Below are 24,374 nucleotides of genomic sequence, written 5' to 3'. Positions count from 1 at the left end.
AAGATATGTTTTTGTGGGCAGATAACTTCTAAGGACTGCACATGTTTTTGTGGACAGATAACTTCCAAGGACTGCACCGGTTGTTCTCTAGCTTGTGCTTTCCCATGCTGCGTTCAGACATGGGGGAAGGTGCTTTCCCATTCTCCCTACAAACATGTGAGAAGACAAAGGCGGTCCCTAACAGGGGAGAAATAGGTGATGAGGGCAAAGACGGGAGAGGCCCCTGGGACCTAGTTAAAGGGGAGGCTGAAAGGCTCAGGCTTAATCTGCGGGGGACGAAGGCGGAGGAGGTGAGATTGGGGAGGAGATGGTGGGGGAGGAAGGGAGAAGGGCTGTTGTAGGAGAAGAAGGGGAAGGGAGTGAACCGGAGGCTTCTGCGGGGGCGGCGGCTTGCAGGCTAGGAGAACTTGGGAGGGGGCAGGGAGAGGAGGAGGCGGAAAGCTTCGATATAGGGAATCTCCTTCCATTTTTTCAGGCGCTGGCAGTAGTTAAAGAGATCGCGAGTGATGTTAGGATCAAGAGTTCTCCCTGTGGGCCATTGGTTGTTATTGTCTAGGGGGTATGTCGGCCAATCTTGGGAGCAATATTTATGGAGAAGTTTTGGTTTTATATCAGGCGTCAGGGAGAGGGTAGCCAGATGCTTAAGCAGGCATTTAAGAGGTGAACTTTCAGGGAGGGATGAGGAGGCTCCCATGGCTAAAGGACAGAGAAGGAGACAAACAGGGGAAGACGAACAGAGATCCTCGGACTGGAAGCAGAGCACAAGGAGACAAAGGGCGTCCCTGATGATCCTTGGTGGTCTGCGGAAACTCGTATATGAGTCGGAATTTCTTAGGAAGTGTGGGTCGTCACCCAGACTTCCCTAAGAAGGCAGAGTGCCTGAGTCTCGAGGTACCTAGCGCTAGGAGTTTTCGGTGGACGGAGCAGAAGGAGGGGGGGGGAAGGGAGCGTTCTCATCCACAAAGGAGTCACCTCATTTATGGCTGTTGGAGGGGGGTGCCTGAGAGTCTGCCGCAGCCGTGAAGGCCTGAGGCAGGGATTTATGGCTGTTGGAGGGGGCCTGAGGGCCCGCCGCAGCCGTGAAGGCCTGAGGCGGGAATGTATGGCTGTTGGAGGAGGGGCCTGAGGGTCCGCCGCAGCTGTGAAGGCCTGAGACAGGGAGAGTTCCCTCCTCATCCCCGAGCGTCAGGGCCTTGCCGGACGATCACGGTCAATGGCACTGCGATTGCTCGGAGAAGAGTGGCCCACCCGGGGGAAATTTTGCTTAAAAAGTTTCAGCACTGATGGAAGGGACGGTGAATGCATTTATGACTGTCGGAGGAGGGGCCTGAGGGTCTGCTGCAGCCTTGAAGGCCTGAGGCGGGGAGAGTTCCCTCCTCATCCCCGAGCGTCAGGGCCTTGCCGGACGATCACGGTCAATGGCACTGCAATAGCTCGGGGAAGAGTGGCCCACTCCAGGGGGAAAACTTACCTAAAGGCCAGAGAGGAGTGGTGAGTGTGATGAGCCAGCGCCGGAAAAAGAGGACGAGGGCAAGCTGCTGCTGGTGTCGGGGGGAAGACGGGGCCCAGTTGGGGTGTCCCGTCTCCTGGGTTTCGGCACCAATGAAAGGAAAGGAGCGACACACAGCAGCAATTAACCGGAGAGTTCCGCTTTATTAGGGAAAGGAAAGGTGCTGGGTTATATAGGAAGGGGCATGAATTGATTGAGGTGTCACTTCTACGGGGCTGGTGGCTGTTGGCTAGGTGCTGGGATTGGGAGGGGAGCAAAGTGATTGGGCTTCAGGTGGCGCCGGCGGGAACCGAGGACCCCCCCCCCCCCCCCCCCCCCCCCGAAGAGAAGCCGGAAGTTTGCCATCTTACTGGTGGGGGCCCTTCACAGACTGTCTGGGCAAAGTGCCCTACACACCTTCACCTCTCCCACCTCTTGAGCCTGGCCTTTGTGGAACACATGCTGGTTCCAGGGTAGCATCTCCTGCCTGATCCTTTCTTGACCTGCCCATTCATAGAGTGACCCATCTATGCATCCCACCCTTCTGGTTGCTGACAAAGCACTTACCATTTTTTTATATACTATTAATTTTTTGAAAGAGCACTTTTTAATGCCAGTATATTGGCATTAAACTAACTCCAGATTCTGCCGTGGTGGGGGGAGGGGGATTGGATCAGTCTGTGCAGTAAGCATTTAGTGCTGGCCTATGTTGGTGGTACTGAGATATGTAAAAGTTCCTGTTCTCCAGTGAGACAGACAAACAGGAGTATAACATTATGAGAGTGCTAGGCCAGAAGGTGTGGAACAGGGAAGAGGGAAGCACCAGGAAGGACAGTTTGTCAAGAAAAGCTTTATTTAGGAAGTTGAAGGAGACTAGAAAGGAAAGGTAATATTTAGACACAAAACGGTAATATTTAGAGAAATGGTGAAGGGAGGAAGTTAGTTGAAGCAAGTGTGGGAGAACAAGAACAAGGGTGTGGGGGGAGGCCAGGGAGGAAGGGATGAACAGTTACACATTCTGTGCCAGGCATATGCTAGGTAGCTTACACATACTAATCCATTAGCTCCTCGTGATGGCCTGTGAGGTAGGTTGTAGTATCTCTATTTTGTAGATGAAAAAACAGGCCCATTAACAAGGTTTAATGACTTATCTGAGATGTTGCTGATAAGTGGCAGGGTCAGCATTTGAGCTCAGGTTATGTATGACTAAAGCTCTTACATTTGCTGCTTCCGAGGTCTGGGACTAAACTGTACAAGTGTCCAATTTTCTGTGTTTTGACTTCAGATACTCAGTTTTTACCTGGTTTCTGTATGTTGTCATCTCGTGTGCACCTGGTCCCTACACTAGCCCGGCTTGTCCATTCTTTCATCTGTGATTCTTCCCATTTTTGCATGGATTTGAAGGCTCTCCTTTCCTCCTTGAATGACTTTGCATCCCTCTCATTTGCTGAGAGTTGGGACAATGTTGGATTACTGGTGGAACCAAGCCCACCACACACTGTAAACACACTCTTCCTGACAAATGACTTGACTGAAGAGGTGATGGAGGAAACACTGCGAAAGAAGGCAGATCTCATTCTCTCCTACCATCCACCTATTTTCCGACCCATGAAACGCATAACCTGGAAAACCTGGAAGGAGCGCTTGGTGATCCGGGCTCTGGAGAACAGAGTTGGTATTTACTCTCCTCATACAGCCTATGATGCTGCGCCCCAGGGAGTCAACAGCTGGTTGGCCAAAGGGCTTGGTGAGAAGCCTCTTGTTCTTTAATATTTTCCCTACAAATGCTTTGAATTTCAGATTGTCTTTCCAGTAGAATTTTTAAAAACTGCTTTAAAGGTTGGGGGATAATTTTTATCCTTAATGAATAAGAAAAGTATAGAAAATCTTCATTCCTGGGCTGAGCTCTGTCACTCCTCATGTGACACAGTGTCCAGTACCCAAGAACTCTAGAAATGCTTGTTAAATTGAATTGAAAGCTCAGACCTCTCCTGAATGTACTTCATATCTCAGTTTGGTAGATATCAGAGTTTTATTGAATGCTTACTTTTGCCCAGGACAATGAGGGAATTCAGCATATGTATGTTAGGTTTATTTTTCGTAAGCCTTTTTAGATTACTTATTTTGGGCTGAAGCTTTTATGATGATACAATCTGGACTGATGTGGTCAAGTAGATTATGAAGCATTTGCAACCTAAATCCTGGTTTACATGAGTAAATTTAGTCAGCAGTCACAATGCTGTATGTCATCTAAAAATTCCTGAGTCATTCTTTTTTGTCTAAATTTTTGTGATATTTAAGAATTGGAAAAGAATTGTGAAAGAACTGGAAAAGAATTTTGAAAATAAATTTGATGTTGTATGTACTAAATCCCTAGATTATGAGGACTGTTGGAGGTATATGTAAGAGATGTGTATATGTGTGTATGTTATATAAGCATCTGAGAATGAATCTTTAAAAAAATACAAAATTCTTATAAGTTTTGCCCATAATAGCTTATCTTCTTAATTAAAAAAACTCACAATTCTTTTTCTAGGAGTTTGTACCTCCAGGCCCATACATCCTTCCAAAGCTCCCAACTGCCCCACGGAGGGAACTCACAGAGTGGAATTCAACGTTAACCACACGCAAGAGCTGGACAAAGTCATCTCTGCGGTGAAAGGGATTGCAGATGTTTCTGTCACTTCTTTTTCTGCTAGGTACAATATATTTTTCTCTTTTATGTGTGTATTTGTAAGGATCTTCCATACAAATTCTATAATTCTGGTATTTAGGTTGGAAACAAATAATTTTTCCTGGAGTGGGTTTACAAAGCAGCATACTTCTTATCTGCATGTGAGTACTCAAAGAGAACCATGGAGTCTTTTCAAAACTGTAAAAATCATAAGTAATTCTTACTATTTTCTGTGTGGAAGGGACTATACTACACATTTTACATACAGTATTCTTAATACTCCTGATAATGTTGAGAGGTACTTTTTACTTTAGTGTATATAGATAAACCCTAGTGATACTATTGAAAATAGGTTTACTCTTATAGGTTTTTAGCATATCATTGATTCCCAAACACTTTAAGGAAAAATACATTAAAGTGCCTCTTATAAGGTCAATAATTTATTTAGGATAGGATACTGAAATGTTGCCTCATAGATTTTCTTTTAGGCTAATTAATACTAATATCTATTTAAGCATCATAAAAGACAAGTTTAACCCTACAAAGCTAGGATTTAGTAATTGTTTAAAAAATAAAGATAAATATGACTTAATAAAATGGAAATTTGAGTCAAGTTAAAGTGAATGGTTTTTAAGTGTGTGTACATATATATACATATATATATATACACATATACATACACACACCTTATAGTAAAATCATTGCAAATGTTCTCTAATATCTAATAGTGTTAGGGAATTTCAAGTATCTCAAGAAAATTATTTATAGGACTGCCTGATTACAGTCATACATGTCTTTTATCATAGTGAAATAATATGTAAATACTGAAGTTAAAAGTAAATTATCCAAATAAAACATGAAAAGTTAAACACAAAGTGCTGCTTGTCCCCTCTACTCAATCCCAGTACTTTCGATTCAAGTTGTCTTTTCCACTGTTTTCAGAGAATTGTGTATCTTTCCAAGTGCACATAGGGATGTGAAGAAATGTATATAGTTTTGTTTTATTCATTGTTTTCTTAATTAAATGATATGCTGTATTTGTCTTTTTTACTTAGCATGATGTCTTAGTGATCTTTCCATGTATATGACATCTTTTTTTTTAACTGATCAGTAGGTTTTCTTATTATGGCTGTATTGTAGTTTCTTTAAGTATTCTTCTCCCTAACTGTTTGGTTTCAGTTTTTCCCATTTAGTTTGGTTCCAGTTTTTCCATATTATAGATGATATTTGGGTTTTACTATTAGATTGGAGGCCAGGCATTCTTTTCCCTTTTTCTTTTCAGAGTTCTGCAGATGATTTCAAATGTTGACAACTGTTTTCCAGATTATCTTTTAAGGGGTCTTTTAGTTCTAGCATTCTATGATATATTTAGAATTTATGGTTAAATACAAAACTTTCTTGATGCCAGTCTTCTTCGAGAGGCTCTAGGGCATTGCTTCTCAAAAGACAATTCAAGGACTCCTTGCATCATTGTTAATGGGGTGCTTATGAAAAATGCAGATTTTTAGCTTCATTCTAGATCTTTGTAATTAAAATGGAGTTTGCCAGGAGATTCTTTTATTCAATTGTGTGTGAAAACTAAGTTCTCTAGGGCTTAAAAAAAAAACAGTTTGCCCCAGCCCCATTCATAGATGTTCTCTTTTACTGGATCTGTGGAAGGATCCAGCATTTTAAGACGTTTGCAGGAGATTTCAGATGCACAGCTGAGATTAAAAGCAGTTCTAGAACAATGGTTTCAAAGCAAGGTCATTGGACCAGCAACACTATCACCTGCAACTTGTTAGGTAAATTCTCAGACCCCATCTGGACCTACTGAGTTGGAGACTCTGGGAGTGGGGTCCAAAATGTGTGTTTTACTAAGTCCACAAGTTGATTTTGATGCATGTTAAAGCTTGAAAAAATGCAATTCTAGAAAACAGTTTGGTTTGGGATTAAATTCTAGATTTTATACAAAACGAATTTCTTAGTAAAGGAGGTTGTAAAATGTGGATTATTTAAAATACATTTTGTTTACATTTATCGTAAACCAACAAGTGATTTTTTTTTTCTAGGACTGATGATGAAGAACACACACGGATCAGTCTGAATTGTAGTCAGCAGGCTTTGATACAGGTGGTGGCTTTTCTTTCCCAGAACAGACAATTTTATCAGAAGACTGAAATTCTGTCACTAGAGAAGGTAATAAAAATATGCTACTGTGCATTCTTGTTTGGCAAATTCATTTATAAATTATTATATCAACAGGCTGTTAACGCTTACTTAAAGAAGCACAAAGTGGTGATGAGGGCACAGTATACCCTGGAAAGTACAATTGAGAAAGGGAGACATTTCAGGAATAGAAAAGTGTTGGTACTTGTCTTAGTCCATTTGGGCTGCTGTGACAAAACACCACAGACTAGATAGCTTATAAACAACAGAAACTTATTTCTCACAGTTCTGGAGGCTGGAAAGTCCAAGGTTGTGGTGCTGGTAGATGCAGAGTGGTGACTGGTGAGAGCCTGCTTCCTGGTTCATAGACGGCACCTTCTCTGTGTCTTCACCTGGTGGAAGGAACTAGGGATGTCTCAAGCCTCTTTTGTAAAGCACGAATTCCATTTGTGGGTTCTGGCCTTATGATTTAAGCACCTCCCAAGGGCTCTACCTCCTACTTCTATCACCTTGGGGAGTTAGGATTTCAACATGAATTAGTTGTGGGGGGACAGAAAACATTCAGACCCTGGCGGTACTGAGAGACTCAGTTACCAGGCAGCAGGTTGGGTCTCAGGCTCTGCCTGGGCCATTTTATTCACGCCTTTGACTTGACAGCCATTCATATGATGACGATTCCTGTGGCTTTATTTTCTGGCTCATAATGCTTTCTTAAGGTAAAAAATTTAAAAATGAACCCATAAAATACCCAGTACTTTTTGGACATTTTCCACTTACAGATCCCATAAGTACTTCAATCCAGGATATACAAATACCTTATTCCAACACTACCCAATCAAATGCTCCTTTTTTCTATTTTATTGCTGGTGTTATCATCTATCTTGCTTTCCAAGTTTCCACAGCTCTCTCCTGCTCCTCTGAATCCAAGCCCTGCTGATTCTGACCCTAAATCTATAAAATGTTTCTCCTATCTATTTGCTTTACCACCACAGTAGTTGAAACTTTTTATCTTCTTTCACTTGGGATGTGAGATCTCCTAAGTGGTCACCTATAGGAGACTATCCATGCTTTTTAGCCTAGTGTATGAAGCCCTTTGTGTCTGGCCTTCGCCCCTGTCTCCAGCCTCTTCTTTGTCCATCCCTTTCTCTGCGCATTAGCCACATTGTCTGCTTTTGGATTTGCCCTCAGCAAGCGGTCTTATCCCTTGGCACCTTTGTACATGTTCTCTCTTTTTAGTACAGCTTTTCACATTCCACCCTGTCCTTAACTTACCACGTTGCACTTGACCTAACTCCTTTTTGGTCTGTCTTGAAGACCTAAGTTTTTATAAAATCTTTGATTTCTCTTCCTCCAAGTGCTCCGCAAGTCCCAGCTCATTTGTCATTTCTTTATGCACCTGTAAAAATAGCACCTCTCTTGTATTTAAACACTTTCATTGTGGTTATTTGTCAAAACATCTGCCTTCCCAGGAGACTGAGATCCTAGACGTCCGAAGATGTTTTTGTCAGGGTTGCATCCCCAGACTTAGCCTGAAGCTGGCTATAGAAAGCTCAGGGTACATGTTTTATTGATCTCAGCATTTGCTATTTGTTCTATAGGTTCATTTTCTAGGAGTAATGATGGGCAGATTTTTTTTTTTTTTAATGGGAAGATTTTTTAACCTCTGTTTCTCTTTAGCCTCTGCTTCTATACACTGGAATGGGACGCTTATGCACACTGGAGGAATCTGTTCCCTTGGCAACCATGATTGAGCGAATCAAAAGACACCTAAAACTATCTCATGTTCGCCTTGCTTTTGGGGTAGGGAGGACCTTAGGTAAATATATCTCCTTTATTTGTCCAGTATATACTTACTGATAATGTTGGGCAAAAGTCATAGCTCTTGGTTGTATTCATATGAGTGATAGAAAATGTGCTAGGAATTCAAGGGTGATGACTGGTTTACTTTATGGATCAGGATGAGGTAGATTATTCTATGGTATACATCTCATTGGCTTAAACAAGATTTATCTCACTCATATTCCTCGTTCATCTCAACCCAGCAGGTGAAGTCTATTCTTTGTAGACTGGTCGCTGTTACAGGAGAGTTTTCGAGGGTCTTAAACCATCAGTTAAACATTCAAACCTGGAAATGACACATATTCTATTAAAATCATTGTCCAGAATTAGTCACATTGCCCAACATAACCCAGTGGGGGCATGAAGTGCAGTCTTACAATGTGCCAGGAAGGAAGAGAGCTCTAAATTTTGACTGTTCCAATTACAATGTGTTTTGCATTTTACAATACTGGTCATACTTCATAGTGAGGTGCTACTAATGAAGTGATCTGCTGCAGTTTCTGAGTCTTATAGCCAGTCATTGTCTTTTGGCCTTTCCTAGTACTTTTTGGGAACAACAGGAACAAACAGAACATTTGTGGGACCACCATAGTGAGCCTAGCACTGTGCTGAGTGTCCTGAGCTGTGAGTTCCCACTGCAAAGGCAGGGAGTGAAGCACAGGTGTTAGGAGTGTGGATTTTGAATGTCTTGGGTTCAAATTGAGATGTCCTATTTGCTGCATGACCTTGACAAGTTATTTGACTTCTGTGTCCTGGTAGCCTCATCTGTAAAACAGAAGTAGTAATAAAACCTAACTCATTGAGGTAGTAGTGTGATCCATGTAACAAGAACCAGTGGTGCACATTTGTACAGTAAATGCTGGCTGCTGTTAGCTATGTGGTGGTGGTAGTGTTCCCATTGTCTTATAAGTGAAAATTTTAGGTGCAGAGAGATAAGTAACTTAGCCAAAAGTCCACCGTTGGAACAAACAACTTCAGGGAATTTGTTTCCAAAGAAAGTGGATGGCAGAGGTGCGATTTGACTTCTTATCCAACTCCACAGCCCCTCTTTTGAAATGCCTAATAGGGTGACCACTGATGGAGTATCCATTCTAGAAGACTAAGTGCTAAATGCTTGTTGGATTTTGGCTTGAAACTGTATGTTATTTCACTCTTCAGAAGATGCTCTTTCAGGATAAAAGGATAGATATGAAATTAAAAAAATATGTATCAAATTAATTCACAGCATTCTTGTAACTAGTCCTTTTAGTTTAGCAGCTTTCTCATGTGAGAAAAGAGATAGTACCTATTTACCTCTCACTGCTGCCAAGAGACCCAGATGGGGTTCCTTTACTTGTGATAAAGCCTAGAGTTGATCCATTAGCACTAATTCAGTGGTGCCTTATATGGGTATGTGTAGTCATTACGTCTGAAGGAATAATAAACCTGCCTTTGGTTAGTGATGCAATACCAAAAACATCTGTTTGCCTATATGAAGACACTTTGTTATTTTATGAGGTCAGTAAGCAAAATTTATATACTCATGATGAGACCAGGAGTGAAAACTACATTTAGGATTCCTAGTATAAACTATAATAGTAAAATGAGGGAAACTGTAAAGTATTGGTTTCTTGTTTCCTTTATATCGAAGAGTCCCAAGTCAAAGTCGTGGCTCTGTGTGCTGGTTCTGGGAGCAGTGTTCTGCAGGGGACAGAGGCCGACCTTTACCTCACAGGTGAGACAGCATTTGGATCTCTCTTCTACCCTTTTTATGTGTATCTTTACCCAACCTTTCTTTAGTATTTTTTAACTTCTAAAAAATAGATTTTAGGACAGCATATGGCATATAGATGGATCTAATGAATGTTTTTGAATTTGAACTAAACAGGAATGATACCAAAATTGAGGACATACTCTATGTTTTGTGGTGGGAAACAAAAAACTTTAATAATTTATTATTAGATTATCTGAGAATAACCAGCATTTTTAAAATGTTTCTTCTCCCTAAACATGATTTCTCAGATTTTGTGTGTCTGTTAAGAGGATACTTCCTACCTTGCTGCCTTAGATAGAAAATGGTTCCTTTTACTCAACCCTAAAGTCAATTATCAGAAAGAAAAATCAGGAAAACAATTATATTAACAATTGCATCAAAAAGAATAAAATACCTAGGAATAAACCTAATGAAGGAAGTGAAAGACCTATACTTGAAAACTATAAGACACTCATGAGACAAATTAAAGAAGATACAAATAAATGGAAACACATCCCATGCTCCTGGATAGGAAGAATTAATATTGTCAAAATGGCCATCCTGCATAAAGCAATCTACAAATTCAATGCAGTTCCTATCAAAATACCAACAGCATTCTTCAACGAACTAGAGAAAATAGTTCTAAAATTCATATGGAACCACCAAAGACTCCGAATAGCCAAAGCAATCCTGAGAAGGGAGAATAAAGCTGGGGGATTACACTCCCTGACTTCAAGCTCTACTACAAAGCCACAGTAATCAAGAAATTTGATACTGGCACAAGAACAGACCCATAGACCAATGGAACAGACTGGAGAGCCCAGATATAAACCCAAGCATATATGGTTAATTAATATACGATAAAGGAGCCATGGACATACAACAGAGAAATGACAACCTCTTCAATAACTGGTGTTGGCAAAACTGGACAGCTACATGCAAGAGAATAAAACTGGATTATTGTCTAACCCCATACACAAAAGTAAACTTGAAATGGATCAAAGATCTGAATGTAAGTCATGAAACCATAAAACTCTTAGAAGAAAACATAGACAAAAATCTCCTGCATATAAACATGAGCAACTTTTTCCTGAACGCATCTCCTCGGGCAAAAGAAACAAAAGCAAAAATGAACAAATGGGACTACATCAAGCTAAAAAGCTTCTGTATAGCAAAGGACACCATCAGCAGAACAAAAAGGCATCCTACAGTATGGAAGAATATTTGTAAACAACATATCCAACAAGGGGTTAACATCCAAAATATATAAAGAACTCACACACCTCAACACCCAAAAAGCAAATAATCTGATTAAAAAGTGGGCGGGGGATATGAAGAGACAATTTTCCAAACAAGAAATTCAGATGGCCAACAGGCACATGAAAAGATGCTCCACATCACTAATCATCAGGGAAATGCATATTAAACCACAATGAGATATTACTTCACACCTGTTAGGATGGCCAATGTCAAAAGACAAGGAACCACAAATGCTAGCGAGGATGCGGAGAAAGGGGAACCCTCCTACACTGCTCTTGGGAATGTAAGCTAGTTCAACCATTATGAAAAGCAATATGGAGGTTCCTCAAAAAACTAAAAATAGAAATACCATTTGATCCAGTAACTCCATTCCTAGGAATTTACGTGAAGAAAACAAGATCCCTGATTCAAAAAGACATATGCACCCCTATGTTTATTGCAGCACTATTTACAATAGCCAAGATATGGAAGCAACCCAAGTGTCCATCAGTAGATGGATGGATAAAGATGATGTGTACATATACATAATAGAATATTATTCAGCCATAAGAAGAAAACAAATCCTAGCATTTGCAACAACACTGATGGAGCTAGAGGGTATTATGTTCAGTGAAATAAGCCAGGTAGAGAAAGACAAGTACCAAATTATTTCCCTCATTTGTGGAGTATAACAACAAATCAAAACTGAAGGAACAAAACAGCAGCAGACTCACAGACTCCAGTAAGGGACTAACGGTTACCAAAGGGAAGGGATAGGGGAGGCTGGGTGGGGAGGGAGGGAGGAAGGGAGAAGGGGATTAAGGGGCATTATAATTAGCACCCACAATATAGGTAGGTCATGGGGAAGGCAGAATAGCACAAAGAAGACAAGTAATGACTCTATAGTATCTTACTATGCTGATCGACAGTAATCGCAATGGGGTGTTGTGGGGGGATTTCATAGCATCGGTGAATGTTGAAACCACAATGTTGCTCATGTGAAACCTTTATAAGATTGTATATCAGTGATACCTTAATAAAAAAAATTCTGTTTGCTAGTATTTTGCTGAGGATTTTTGCATCTGTGTTCCTTAAGTATATTGGACTGTTGTTTTCTTTTCTTTTAATTTGTCTGGTTTTGGTATCAAGGTGATGCTGTCCTTGTAGAATGAATTTGGAAGCTTTCCTTCTTCAATTTTTTGGAGGAGTTTGAGGATAGGTATTAACTCTTATTTAAATGTTTGGTAAAGTCTCCTGTGAAGTCTTGAGCTTTTGTTTGCTGGGAGTTTTTTACCAATTCAGTTTTATTACTAGTGATCAGTCTGTTCAGATTTTGTTTTTTCCTGGTTCAGTCTTAGAAAATTGTATGTTCCCAGGAAGTTATCCACTTCTTCCAGGTTGCCCAATTTGTTGTCCTATAATTTTTTATAGTAATCTTTTACAGTTGTATTTCTGTAGTGTCATTTGTAACTTCTCATCTTTCATTTGTGATTTTATTTACTGCTTCTCTCACTTTTCCTTGGTAAGACTATCTAACAGTTTGAATATCTTACAGTATGGTGTGTGACTATTTTAAATTATAACATTTTACTTTAAAGGAATTTCAGATCGATAGAAAAGTTCCAAGAATAGTACAATAAACTCCTTTAAATTTCCCTTCGCTTAAATTATTAATGGTTGTTTTGCAACATTTGTATGTTCTCTCTGTACACATATATATGTGCATATACTTGGGTGTATATAAATATATACTTATGTATTTGTGACTCCATAAAACTATTTTGTAATAAAATTGCAGACATGATGACCTTTAACACCTATACGTCAGCATATATCTCCCAAGAACCTCGAGGACATTTTCTTAAATGCCCATGGAATAATGATCAAATTCAGGAATTTAATATTGTTGAAACACTTGTTTAATATACAGTCTATAATCAGTTTCATTGATCAAACTTAATAGCTTTTCTGTTTCTCATCGATATCCAATCCCTGATCACAGGCTGCATCTGGAAGAGTTCCTCAGCTCTGTCTTCGAGCACTGACACTTTTGAAGAATACAGGTCAATTGCTTTGTAGTGTCTCTCTCAGTTTGGGGTATCTCATTGTTAGCTTGTAAAATGACTTTTTTTATAACTAGTTTTTTATTATAATGCAGTGTGTTCGTAAGAGAAATTCATGCAGTTCCAAAATGAAAATGTCCTTCCTATCTAGTTACTTGAGGAAATAGAAAATATCCAAGCTGGCTAATCTTAGATATCTATGATCTATAAGGTATTACTTTGAATGTAACTTCAGAGATGGGAAGCACCAGCCCAAAGACCAAGTATAGGCCTCTGGTAATGTTCATCACCCTTCCTTGGAGCCTGGCAGGGTTATTAGATTGTTAAGGGTAATAGCTTAGAAAGACCAGCAGGTGGGGAGCTTGCTCTTTGCAAATACGAATTCTCTCATTCACCTTTTCTTTCCCACAGCTGCCATTTGAGCCAGGTTTCTTTCCTTTGCCTTCAGCGGTTATTGCAGGGTCCTCACAGATTTCCCCACTTTCATGCCTGCTCCAGCCAGTGCATTTATAACACTCCAGGCTTGTCTTCCCTAAACTCAGACATGTCTTTCCTAAAGCATGGCTTCTATCTGGTTCACATTTATGTCTTTTTTCCTTTTAATTTACCTTTACTCTTTGGATTAAGATGTTCTAGTAGGTGCTTGAATAAAAACTATTCCTTATAATGAAATGACACATATTGGGGGTATAGGGAGTGTAGGGAATTACAGATTTCTGGGGGAAGAAACTTTTTTCTCCAAGAACCTATTTTTCCTTATTTTTATGCCTTTATGCCTCTAAATATACTTCAAAATTACGCTTTTTTTGAACAGCCCAAATATGCAGAATGTCTTTGCTCTTAATTATGTCATCAGTTTCACAAATGGCATTTAAAAAAATTCTAAACATGTTTTCCCTAAATCATTTCACTAAAGATGAGAAACTCTTCTACCAGTAATGCCAGAATTCCAGGAATTCTGAGTAAATGAAAGAAAAATGAATATGCTGTTTTTAATTTATAAATAAACAAGCTCATTTCATCTTTATTAGACTAGGGTTGATGCTGAAAATTTTGGTGCTCACAAAGCATAAAGGAGTCTTCTGGGATGATTACTTAGGATTTTCTTGGGGTATTTGTTATTTAATATGTACATAAGAAAAATTTTCTGGAAGTCCCCACTGTACTCCCCAGAGCTAAATGTGGAAACATTTGAATGGGTTCCTATGGGTCTGGTTCTGGCAGTATAAGAAGCCATTGGATGTGTGGGTTTGGATACTTATCTTGGGTCCGCCAAGGAAAAGGACTTGTAATTCTCAATGGGATCATCTCTGCTTCTTTTAAAATTGGAAGACATGTAAGAAACTCATACACAACTTTCTAGATTTATGTCAAGTTCTGCTGTATTACGTTTCATACAGAATACACACTTGGTATTTCTGTTATGATTCAGCATTCCACACATTCCTTGTCTGATACTTAAGTATTTGTGCTTTCCTTTTTTGGCAGGTGAGATGTCCCATCATGATATTCTGGATGCTGCTTCCCGAGGAATAAGTGTCATCCTCTGTGAACACAGCAACACTGAACGAGGCTTTCTCTCTGACCTTAGAGATATGCTGGGCGCTCATTTGGAGCATAAGATTAATATTATCCTGTCAGAAGCAGACAGGGACCCTCTTCATGTGGTATAATGCATACAGGAACAGGATGACACAATCTACAAATCGATTGGTTCCCAATTTGAATGCACAACATGGATCAATGAAGTTGGTATCTTCTGGAAGAATCTTACAATGTACGTTATCATTTCTAGGTTGTAAGGTGAAAACAGTAATGTAGTTACCACTGAAGAACAACTATTCATTATAAAGAACAAATTATATAACTAGAATATATAAAGTATATATATTCATTATAAACTTTAGTGAAGACCAACTAACATTCTTTGGAAATAGCTCAAGTAATCCTCTCTTTAGCTTAATTGTAGATGGGATGTGTCATTCTAGATTTCTCAGCCTTTGGTTAAAAATGTATGTTAATAACTTGGGATTGAAACACTTATTTCTAGGTAGTAGCTTCTAGGGGATGATAAGGTCTGTAAGTTCTTGTTTCTGGATCACTAATCTACCACCTGAATTTCAAAATCAGGATTAGGGTGTTTTTTTTTTCTTTAAATGCTCATTATTCATGTAACTATTATTGCCTCTTAGGTAACGCACATGTAATTTTATTAGGAATATCTAAAGACGGTTAGCTTTTAAAATACTAGTGATTACTTACACAGTATTAATCTTGTGCCAGGCATTCTTGTAGGTATCAACCCTTAAAAATGTATTTAAGTATCATTATGCCTGCTTTTACAGGCAAGGAGACAAACAGAACCTTCAGACACTTGGCTGATTCTCCTTCCATCTCTTTGGTGCCTCCCAACTCTCTATTGTGGGCATAAGGCTCATTTCAGTCATTTTTGTAGTAATATTATGGTGAACCACCAAGACCCTGCTTGCACACGGCCACATAGCTGGGCAGTGATGGACTTAGGATGCAAACTCAGGCAGTCTGGCCCTGGAGCCTGTGTGCTTAATTACTTTAGTTGACATTGATTAAACTGATGTACAAGGTACAGAAGAAATCCTGAAGGAAAAAAACAATTCTAACTGATTTTCTCTGGATGATATGGTGGGAGATTTTTCTTTTTAATGGTTTTATACATATTTCCAGTTTCTCTGCTGAGCATGTTACTTTGATAATGACAAAAGTAAATCTTAAAATGCTGTATATAATGAGAAAGCATAGAACTTAAAATTTCTTTTGTAGGACACCTTTCCTGCCAATCAACTTACAAATTATTCTTGGTGGTTCACCTGTGATATTACTACAGAAATAACTGAAATGAGCCTTATGCCCACAATTAGGGAGTTGGAGGAGCCAAAGAGATGGGAGGAGAATCAGCAAAGTGTCGAAGACAAAAAGTAGAATGTTTCTGTGAGGGATGGTCAACAGCATCAAAGCCAAAATGAGGTGACAGGAGAAACTCTCTTAATGGTTTGCTTCAGTCATGCATCATTTGCTTTCTGTGTGCTGGGCCCACTGGAGATGTGGGAAAAACAGACAGACATTCGGATGATGATCACAACTCTTAAGTAAATATGTTAAGGCTATGCATAGGGCTTATAGGGAAGCTTTTCTGGGGAAAGGGTGTAATTCAGTCAAAAGGGACAACTTAACCAAATGCACTGAACAGAAATAACCCAATACATTGAAAAGCCCAAGAAATTGACTCTCAAACCCTTTTTTCTTTATAGCACACTTAAGGTAGGACATGATTTCATGTGTGAGTACCCATGATGGCATTTAGGATCTCATGGAGTTGAAGACTGTGGATTAGTTCCTTTGAATTGAGTTCCAGAAAGGATTAAATGGGTCAAATAATTTATGATTGAACATACTTATCGCCAAGGTTTTAATGACATTATTGCTGTAATAAATTTTATAAGTTGCTTTACTGGCATGTTAGCATTTCTAAGTAACTAAAAATATTCCCAAAACAAAGAATCTTCAGTGGTACTTTATTTTCACTTGTCAAGTTTTTTGAACTGTTAACTTTCTTTGAGGTATTGCTTATTTGTAATGTATTACTGCTTTTCAAATGTTAATATGCACAAGAACTCAGGAGATTTTTTAAATCTGGATTGATTCAGATGCTTGCGTAGGGCCCAAGTATCTCTAAGCTCTGAAAAGATGCCGATGCTGGCGTTCTGAGGACCACACGTTGGACAGCAAAAGTAAAGATGGTAACCTAATACCTGAGAACACTTGAGGCCAATCTGGTATACACCGAACTGTTAATGAAAATTTGGTGATGAGCTTTATGTTACTCAAGTTTGAAGTTTTATTTTCCATAGCATCAGTTATTTCAGATTTATTCAACATATTAAGGATACTCCTTAATTTTTAATTCTCTTAAAAAATCTCATACATAATTTCGTATTTTATTTTCATATCCTCAACAACTCCTGTCTAGCATGGAGCCTTCTAGGTAGTCTTAAGTGCTCAAGAAACCTGAATTAAATTATTTTTAAAAGTAATTTGAAAAATCAAAATGCGGGAGCCTCTCCCGAGGAAGAAATCAAGTAACTACTCAAAGCATGACAACAAAGTTATGTACATAATGATTCTTTCATTCCTCAGTTTCTAGGAGCCACATACTCTGTGGCAAGGCAGACCCTCACAACTCACTATCTGATGGCTACGCAGGACTAAACTGGAAGGGTCGTCTTACCTAGAATGCAGGAAAATACATTCTGAACAATGTACCTGGCTCCAAATTTGAATTAGCTGGGGGTAAAAAAAAAAAACACTTCTAAGGTTTAGTTTTTTTTCCTTTTTTTAGAAAGCAAAACTTATTAACCATTCCCTAACTTTCAGGGCTTTTATATGAATGAGATGTTCATATATTAAAATGGCAAGCATGATGCTATGAAGGTCCGTTTTGTGGAGTGTCACAGTAACTGATGTAGCATGCCTTGCCTAAGGAATTAAGTACTCCATCAAGTTTGTAGAGTGTAAATATCTGTTCTACATCCCATGTGGCTTTTTGGGGGGCCTATTTATTTAGCCATTTTATTAAGAGCAGCCTGATAAATCTTAGAAGGTTACAGGTCTGTTCAGTCTTACCAGAAGCAAGGAATAGAATTTGGAGTCTTAGCTGTTGAACCCCAGCTTAAGGAACATTGATGTTGAAACAAGTTAATGAAGAGCATATAATAATTCTAAGATCTTCATCAGATCTATTAAGATGCACTCATAAAATTTTTGAAGCACTTCAAGCTATTTTTAGTAAAAACCCAGTCCTCTAAAAAAAAAAGTGATTCTACACAAATTGGCTATTTATTAAAAGTAGACTGTTGACACATACAGCTTGCAAATAGTATAGACACAAAAATTATAAAAATAAACCAGAAATTTAAGGGCAAATGCAAGTTTACACATAAGGTCATTAAAGATTTTATATACTTTTTTATACTATAAGTTATAAACTAGATATATTGAGCAAAAAAAGCAAGGTGCAAACCAGCAAGTATCGTCTGTGCTACCATTTGCGTTTTTAAAAGGAGATAGACAAATACCCTTACATATGCATAGAGCACCTCTGTGGGAATACTTGAACTGCTACCCATGCTTGCCTAAGGGGCTGGATTCGGAAATGGGGAGACTCACTTTTCATTGACTATCCTATTGTACAATTAAAAATACATGTACAAATTTAGTATTTAGTAATTATATTTAAGACAACCCTTAATACATGGATTTAACATAAAAGTAATTATTGCCACAAAGGAGTTATTTAAAAAATTCTAAGCATTTTGGAAAATATTTTCATGAAAGGGGTTTGTATGGTAAATAATGGGTAAAAAATGCTAACGTGGTACATACTTTATTACTTGTATTTTAATGAAGAATTTCATTTCCAAGGATGAAGTATTTTAGGGAGTATGCAAAGACCATAAACAGCCTGCAGTGGCCAAAGGCTCATCTTTTTTTTCTTTCTGAAGAAAAAAGGCTTGTGTAAATATTTAGGAGGCTTGAAATTGTCACTTTAAGAAAAAAATATTGAAATGCCTTGGTGAGTTTTAGGTCTATTTAATAGAGAAATCAAAATTAATTTAAGCTAACCATTAATATGCTAGTCACCTGCATGTTATTCAAGAAAAGAAAAATATGTTAATATATAAGAATAATTAAAATTCTATCTTCTATTGTCTTGAAAACAGTGACAAAAATATAATTCAGGATTGTGTTTCTAGCCTGGCTTCTCACTTCTACCATGAAGGTGATGGCACAAACATTATCTGTCTGAATATCATGACCTATTATTATTCATGTGCTTTCTATGGTTGGGTATATTCTAGGTACTCGTTATGTTTTTCCCACTATCCCAGCTGAATAGTGTGGCATGCCCCCTCTTCCTGCACCAGGATGTAGACTAAATCCAAAAGGAGAAACTGGATCACCTTACTTTTCCCCAATCTAAACTTTCTGGTAAGCCATTACAGAAAGAGTTAAGAGGGGATCTGCCTTCTCCATTACACTCATCAGTTCTGACACACAGAAGAGCAAATGGAGCAGATTTACGTGATGCCAGTGTCTTGGTACTTCCATGCTCTGGAACAAGCACATTTACAAACAGCTCTGGGAGTGTTAACAGACCCTTCAAAACATTATGAATATCATCATCTCTGGTATAAAAGAATGCAAAACATCCAGTTCCAAATAGTCCCTGAGCACACTTCATTCCAGCAAGAGAGGTAATGAATGAAAGGCACATTTTCTCCAACTTGAGGACCACTGCATAGTACTAGAGATGGTACACCAGCCAGGCTAATCAAGGTTCTAACTGATGAATTCCCCCCTCCCAATTTTAACTCTTATATACTGGAAACAGTCTGTTAGATGTAAACACAACACTTTAGAGGAGTGGCAGCTGGGGTACAGCAGCCCTTCCACTGAAGATTCAAGAGGAAAGAATAGTTTCAAGACTCCTCTTCTTCCTTTTCCAGGAAATCAGTCAATGTTCCATTGTCAACAGGAATAAATAAATACTCCACTCCATCCGTTCCCTGAAGATAGAAGAATACCCTGCATGTTAGTCGTCTGTAAAGATACTTGAATCCTTATTACAGGATAGATTTTAAAAAATGGATTTGATTTCTTGAATGTTTTTTAAATTTGTTTTTATTAGTATTTTTTTCTTTAATGTTTTATATAAATACAGGAGAATAAAGATTAAGACAAAGGGACACACAGCCATATGTATCTACTTAAATATACTGAGTTTATAGTCACACCACTTTATAGTGGTAAGATAACTAGAGTGTGAGTAGGTAGGTATTCACTTTATTCTTCCTCCTGCTTTTTCTAGAATCTTAATGTATTGATGTTTTTGTTCTTTCATCCCCCTTTCAATTGGATCCTTCCCAGTGGCTTTGAACATATTTAGGTGTGTCCTATTTAAAAATAACCCTCACTAAATCTCTTACTTCTCTCCAGCTATCACCCAACCTCTGTACCTTCCAGAAGAGCGATCTATAAATGGGAGTCTTCATGGCCTCACTATTCACTCAGCCCAGTCCAACCCAGCTACTGCTACCATTATCATGTCACCAAAGGAACTTTGGCTTAGACCACCAAGGAATTCCATATTCCTAAAGCCAAAAGGTATTTTCAGTCTTCCTCTTCTGGTCCTCTTGGCAGCACGTGACACTGACCATTCTTTCTGAAAACATGCTTCTCTTAACTTCTGCAACATCACGCCCTGCTTTTCTTACTGTTTCTTTTATCTCTGTAGGCTTGTCCTCTACTTGGTCATTACATGTCACACTTCTAGGCTCAGGTTTTGGCCATCTAATCTCACTGTATGTCCTCTGTCTAGGTAGTCTCACCAATGCCTGGTTTCAGCTATAATCTAAATATACAGGAATCAGTCTTGTACCTTTAGCCCAGATCTTTCCTCTGGTTTCTTGTGCCAGGAATCCAACTGCCTAGTTAACTTCTCCACTTGGAAATCTCAAAGGATCCTCAGTAAGTTTACACATACTACAATCATGAACTCATGATCTGTCTGCCCAGAAATGTCGCTTTTCCAGTTACCCCATCATCTTTCTGGTTATACAAACCAGAAACCAGGAATCACTCTTGGCACTTTCCTTTCCCTTGGGTTCCACATCCAACTTACCAGTTCTTGTCAACATTGCGCCCAAGTACAATCCCCACCACCTGTTTCTATTCCCCCTACTGCAAGTTTACCGTCATCTCACTCCAACTACTAATACCTTCCTAGCTGGTCTCTCTGTGCATCCCCTCTAGGCAATCCCCAACCCACTCTGCCCCAGAGGCAGAACAATTTTTTCATGATTTCCCATTATTTTAGAATAAAGACCAAAATCCTTTCCTTGGCCTAAAGTCATACATAGTCTAGCCTTTACATCCTTGTCTTTTCAGTCTCATCTTGTACCATGCTGGCCTTCCAGCAGTGTTCTTCCCCTCCTTCTCTGCCTAGTTATCTCCTTGTCTTCCTTTAGATCTCAGCTCAGTGGTCTCTTTTGATACCCATAATTAGGTCAAATCTACCTATTTTAACATGCTCTTTACATTTAAAATTTTTCATGTGATTGATTACTCAACAAATGTCCATCTCCTTCATTAGACTTTCAGCTCTATGAGAAAGGAATTAGGTTTTTGCTTACTACTGTATGCTCATACTTAGTGCGGTATCTGGTATATAGTTAGAGCTCAATAAATTACAGACCAGATTAATGAATGGGGTAGAAGGAAGAGAGAGAAGGGAATAGAATTACTTTTCTCATAATATATTTCTAATTGCCTATTACTCTGGACTAGAACTCCTAAGTTTTATGCTCAATGCTGAAGCCGAATATTTCTGCTTTCTCTCTCTCTACAGAACTCAAATGGCACATTGCCTAAATGGATCCTTGTGACCCATCAAGGAACCTCAGTTTCATAATAAAATCTAAGTCAAAGCCATACTTATCCATAAGTAGACGAGACACATCATTCCTGGCATATGATGTTACAACAGTAGAGTCTCACCTTCTTCATTCTTAGAAGCTTGTGGTCCCTAAATTCAGTTAACTGGGCCCGAAGTGTCGTATCACTGTTGACAAGGAATGCCTCCCGACACTCCTGGTAAAAATCTTGAAAAGAGAGTCCTAGGGAGTTAAAAAGGAAATGTGAACATAAGTCAGCACTTAAGGCAACTCCATATATGGATACCCATATCAAAGAACACAGAAAAAAGGTGCTGTTGCCTTAGTCAGTCAGGATTGGTTTTTTGTAAGTATGTACCTCTGAAGAAGCAAAACTACAGAATATTAGGTGTTATACACTGTGACTTAGATTTCTTAAAGAGAAATGATTGGTTTAAAGCTGACTGTGCCAAGTATAACAATCTTGTGAGCAGTTTTAAACAGCATGGATAAAGCTGACTTTTAAACAGCAAACTAGTTAAGTCATGACAGCTGAACAATTATTAAAATGTTTAACAGATTGTTCTTACTTAAGGGCAAGAAAATATCCCAATGTATGGAATACATGTAATTGGTTGACACATATCTGTAGTTAGCACAGGAAATTTAAAAAGTAAGCTAGGTTTATGTTTCTATTCACATTGGCAAACAGCCTGTTTAGCAGCTTGAATGGCTGCTTGAAAATGCCCTGTGTGGCAGATGCACTGTGGCAGACGCACTTGATCATGTAGCAAACCACTTCACTGCTGTGAAAAACCGTGGTGCTATTATTAGACCCCAGAAAAGGGAATTTATGGGGTGAAGCACAAGTCACACAATTTAATATCATAAATATTGGATACCAATGTAAGAAGGGTTATCTTGGTTATCCAGCTGGTACTTCATTAGTAGCCTGAAAATCCCCCTAAGGAAAAAAAAACAAAACACAGGAATTCAAATACAAAACATTAACATAAAAAGATAACAGCAAGTTGTAAAAAACACCAAGAGAATGTGAAATACTTGGCCTGTCTATATTATCTTCAGTTTCTTTCTTCAAGGATCATAATATCCTGATCTACTTAAAAAGAGAAGCTTTTAAAATTTCCTTTTAAGGAAAATTTAGGAATTTTTTTTTTTTTTTACTATAGGTTAGTCAACACTAGCAAATCTGGAATGTAAAACAAAATCTAAGTAGAGAAAAAATCCTGTAACTCTAAAATAATAGCAACTAACATCTAATATGGAGATTGTATTTGCGTATGCTGCTTTCTTAAATCTTTGTAGGATAAGGCACAGTGGAAACAAATTCATGCATTTATATATGGTATATACTATTATAAACCTCACTTTTTCACTTACTGATGTTCCCATGTCTTTTAAGATCTTTCTTATACAGTTTCTACTGGCTGCTCATCTATCGTATCATGTACCACAAACTTACCATTTCCCTACTGGTTTTGGATGTTAACATTACTTCCAATTTTAATTATTAAAAATAAGTCCATATTAAATAAAATTATATATAAATGTTCTTTCATATTTTAAATTATTTCTATAGGGGACTACACAGTAGAATTATAGGATTGGAAGCTGTGTTACACTAACTTATTCTTAACAGTCCTTGGGTATGGACAAATTTTAAGCCTTTGCATTTTCATTTTTATGATAATTAAGAGAATAACTACTATAAGCATATTTTAGATCCATATGTCTTTATAACTAAGTACTGCCACTAACTCCACAGCTAAAAAATTTTGGTAAAGATTTCTCATCAGTCATATTCATACCAAGTAAAGACTAAATGATACTGGAGTTTGCAAAATGAACCAAAGTTTCAAAGTACTTAAAAAAAAGTGTTGGACAACTGGTGCTGGCAAATATGGACAGCTACACATGTAAGAGAATAAAGCTGGATTATTGTCTAACCCCATACACAAAAGTAAACTTGAAATGGATCAAAGACCTGAATGTAAGTCATGAAACCATAAAATTCTTAGAAGAAAACATAGGCAAAAATTTCTTGAATATAAACATGAGCAACTTTTTCCTGAACACATCTCTTTGAGCCAGGGCAACAAAAGCAAAAATGAACAAATGGGACTACATCAAACTAAAAAGCTTCTGTACAGCAAAGGACACCATCAGCAGAACAAAAAGGTATCCTACAGTATGGGAGAATGTATTCATAAATGACATATCTGATAAGATGTTAACATCCAAAATTAAGATCTCACATGCCTCAACAACCAAAAAGCAAATAACCTGATTAAAAAATAGTCAGAGGATATGAAGAGACAAGAGACAGTTCTCCAAAGAAGAAATTCAGATGGCCAACAGACACATGAAAAGATGCTCCACATAGCTAATTATCAGGGAAATGCAAATTAAAACCACAATGAGATATCACCTCACACCAGTTAGGATGGCCAACAGAAAAGACTAGGAACAACAAATGCTGGCAAGGATGCTGAGAAAGGGGAACTCTCTTACACTGCTGGTGGGAATGTAAATTAGTTCAACTACTGTGGAAAGCAATATGGAGGTTCCACAAAAATCTAAAAATAGAAATACTATTGGACCTAGGAATTCCACTCCTAGGAATTTACCCAAAGAAAACAAGATCCCTGATTCAAAAAGACATATGCAGCCCTATGTTTATCACAACACTATTACAATAGCC

General features: G+C 38.4%; 2 protein-coding genes across 14 annotated transcripts in view; one reads left to right on the top strand and one right to left on the bottom strand.

Annotated features, from left to right (window-relative positions):
• Positions 1-21,783, top strand: part of NIF3L1 (NGG1 interacting factor 3 like 1) — a 29,252-nt gene extending 7,469 nt beyond the window's left edge. For 2 of the 5 annotated variants that reach the window (XM_037009158.2, XM_037009160.2), the window contains exons 2-7: positions 2,775-3,236; positions 4,026-4,188; positions 6,215-6,341; positions 7,989-8,127; positions 9,781-9,864; positions 14,673-17,539. In XM_037009158.2, coding sequence (XP_036865053.2) covers positions 2,775-3,236; positions 4,026-4,188; positions 6,215-6,341; positions 7,989-8,127; positions 9,781-9,864; positions 14,673-14,857 — 1,160 coding nt within the window. In that variant the 3' untranslated portion in view covers positions 14,858-17,539. Of the gene's footprint in view, positions 1-2,774; positions 3,237-4,025; positions 4,189-6,214; positions 6,342-7,988; positions 8,128-9,780; positions 9,865-13,123; positions 13,185-14,672; positions 17,540-20,216; positions 21,267-21,627 lie in introns of those variants that run through there. The other 3 variants (XR_005058744.2, XR_005058743.2, XM_073218375.1) reach the window with 3 other exon arrangements.
• The window catches only part of ORC2 (origin recognition complex subunit 2), a 51,339-nt gene continuing 44,999 nt past the window's right edge, over positions 18,035-24,374 (bottom strand). For all 9 annotated transcript variants that reach the window (XM_037009155.2, XM_073218373.1, XM_037009156.2 and 6 more), the window contains 3 exons: positions 22,555-22,616; positions 21,777-21,895; positions 18,035-19,786 (listed from right to left, as the gene is read on the bottom strand). In XM_037009155.2, the coding sequence (XP_036865050.1) occupies positions 19,700-19,786; positions 21,777-21,895; positions 22,555-22,616 (268 nt within the window). In that variant the 3' untranslated portion in view covers positions 18,035-19,699. The remainder of the gene's footprint in view (positions 19,787-21,776; positions 21,896-22,554; positions 22,617-24,374) is intronic.

The sequence above is a fragment of the Manis javanica genome, chromosome 12, assembly GCF_040802235.1.
Source record: "Manis javanica isolate MJ-LG chromosome 12, MJ_LKY, whole genome shotgun sequence".
In the NCBI taxonomy this organism is placed as follows: Eukaryota; Metazoa; Chordata; class Mammalia; order Pholidota; family Manidae; genus Manis; species Manis javanica.
Note: the sequence above shows the minus strand (reverse complement) of the source record. Positions and strands in the feature narration are given on the sequence as shown.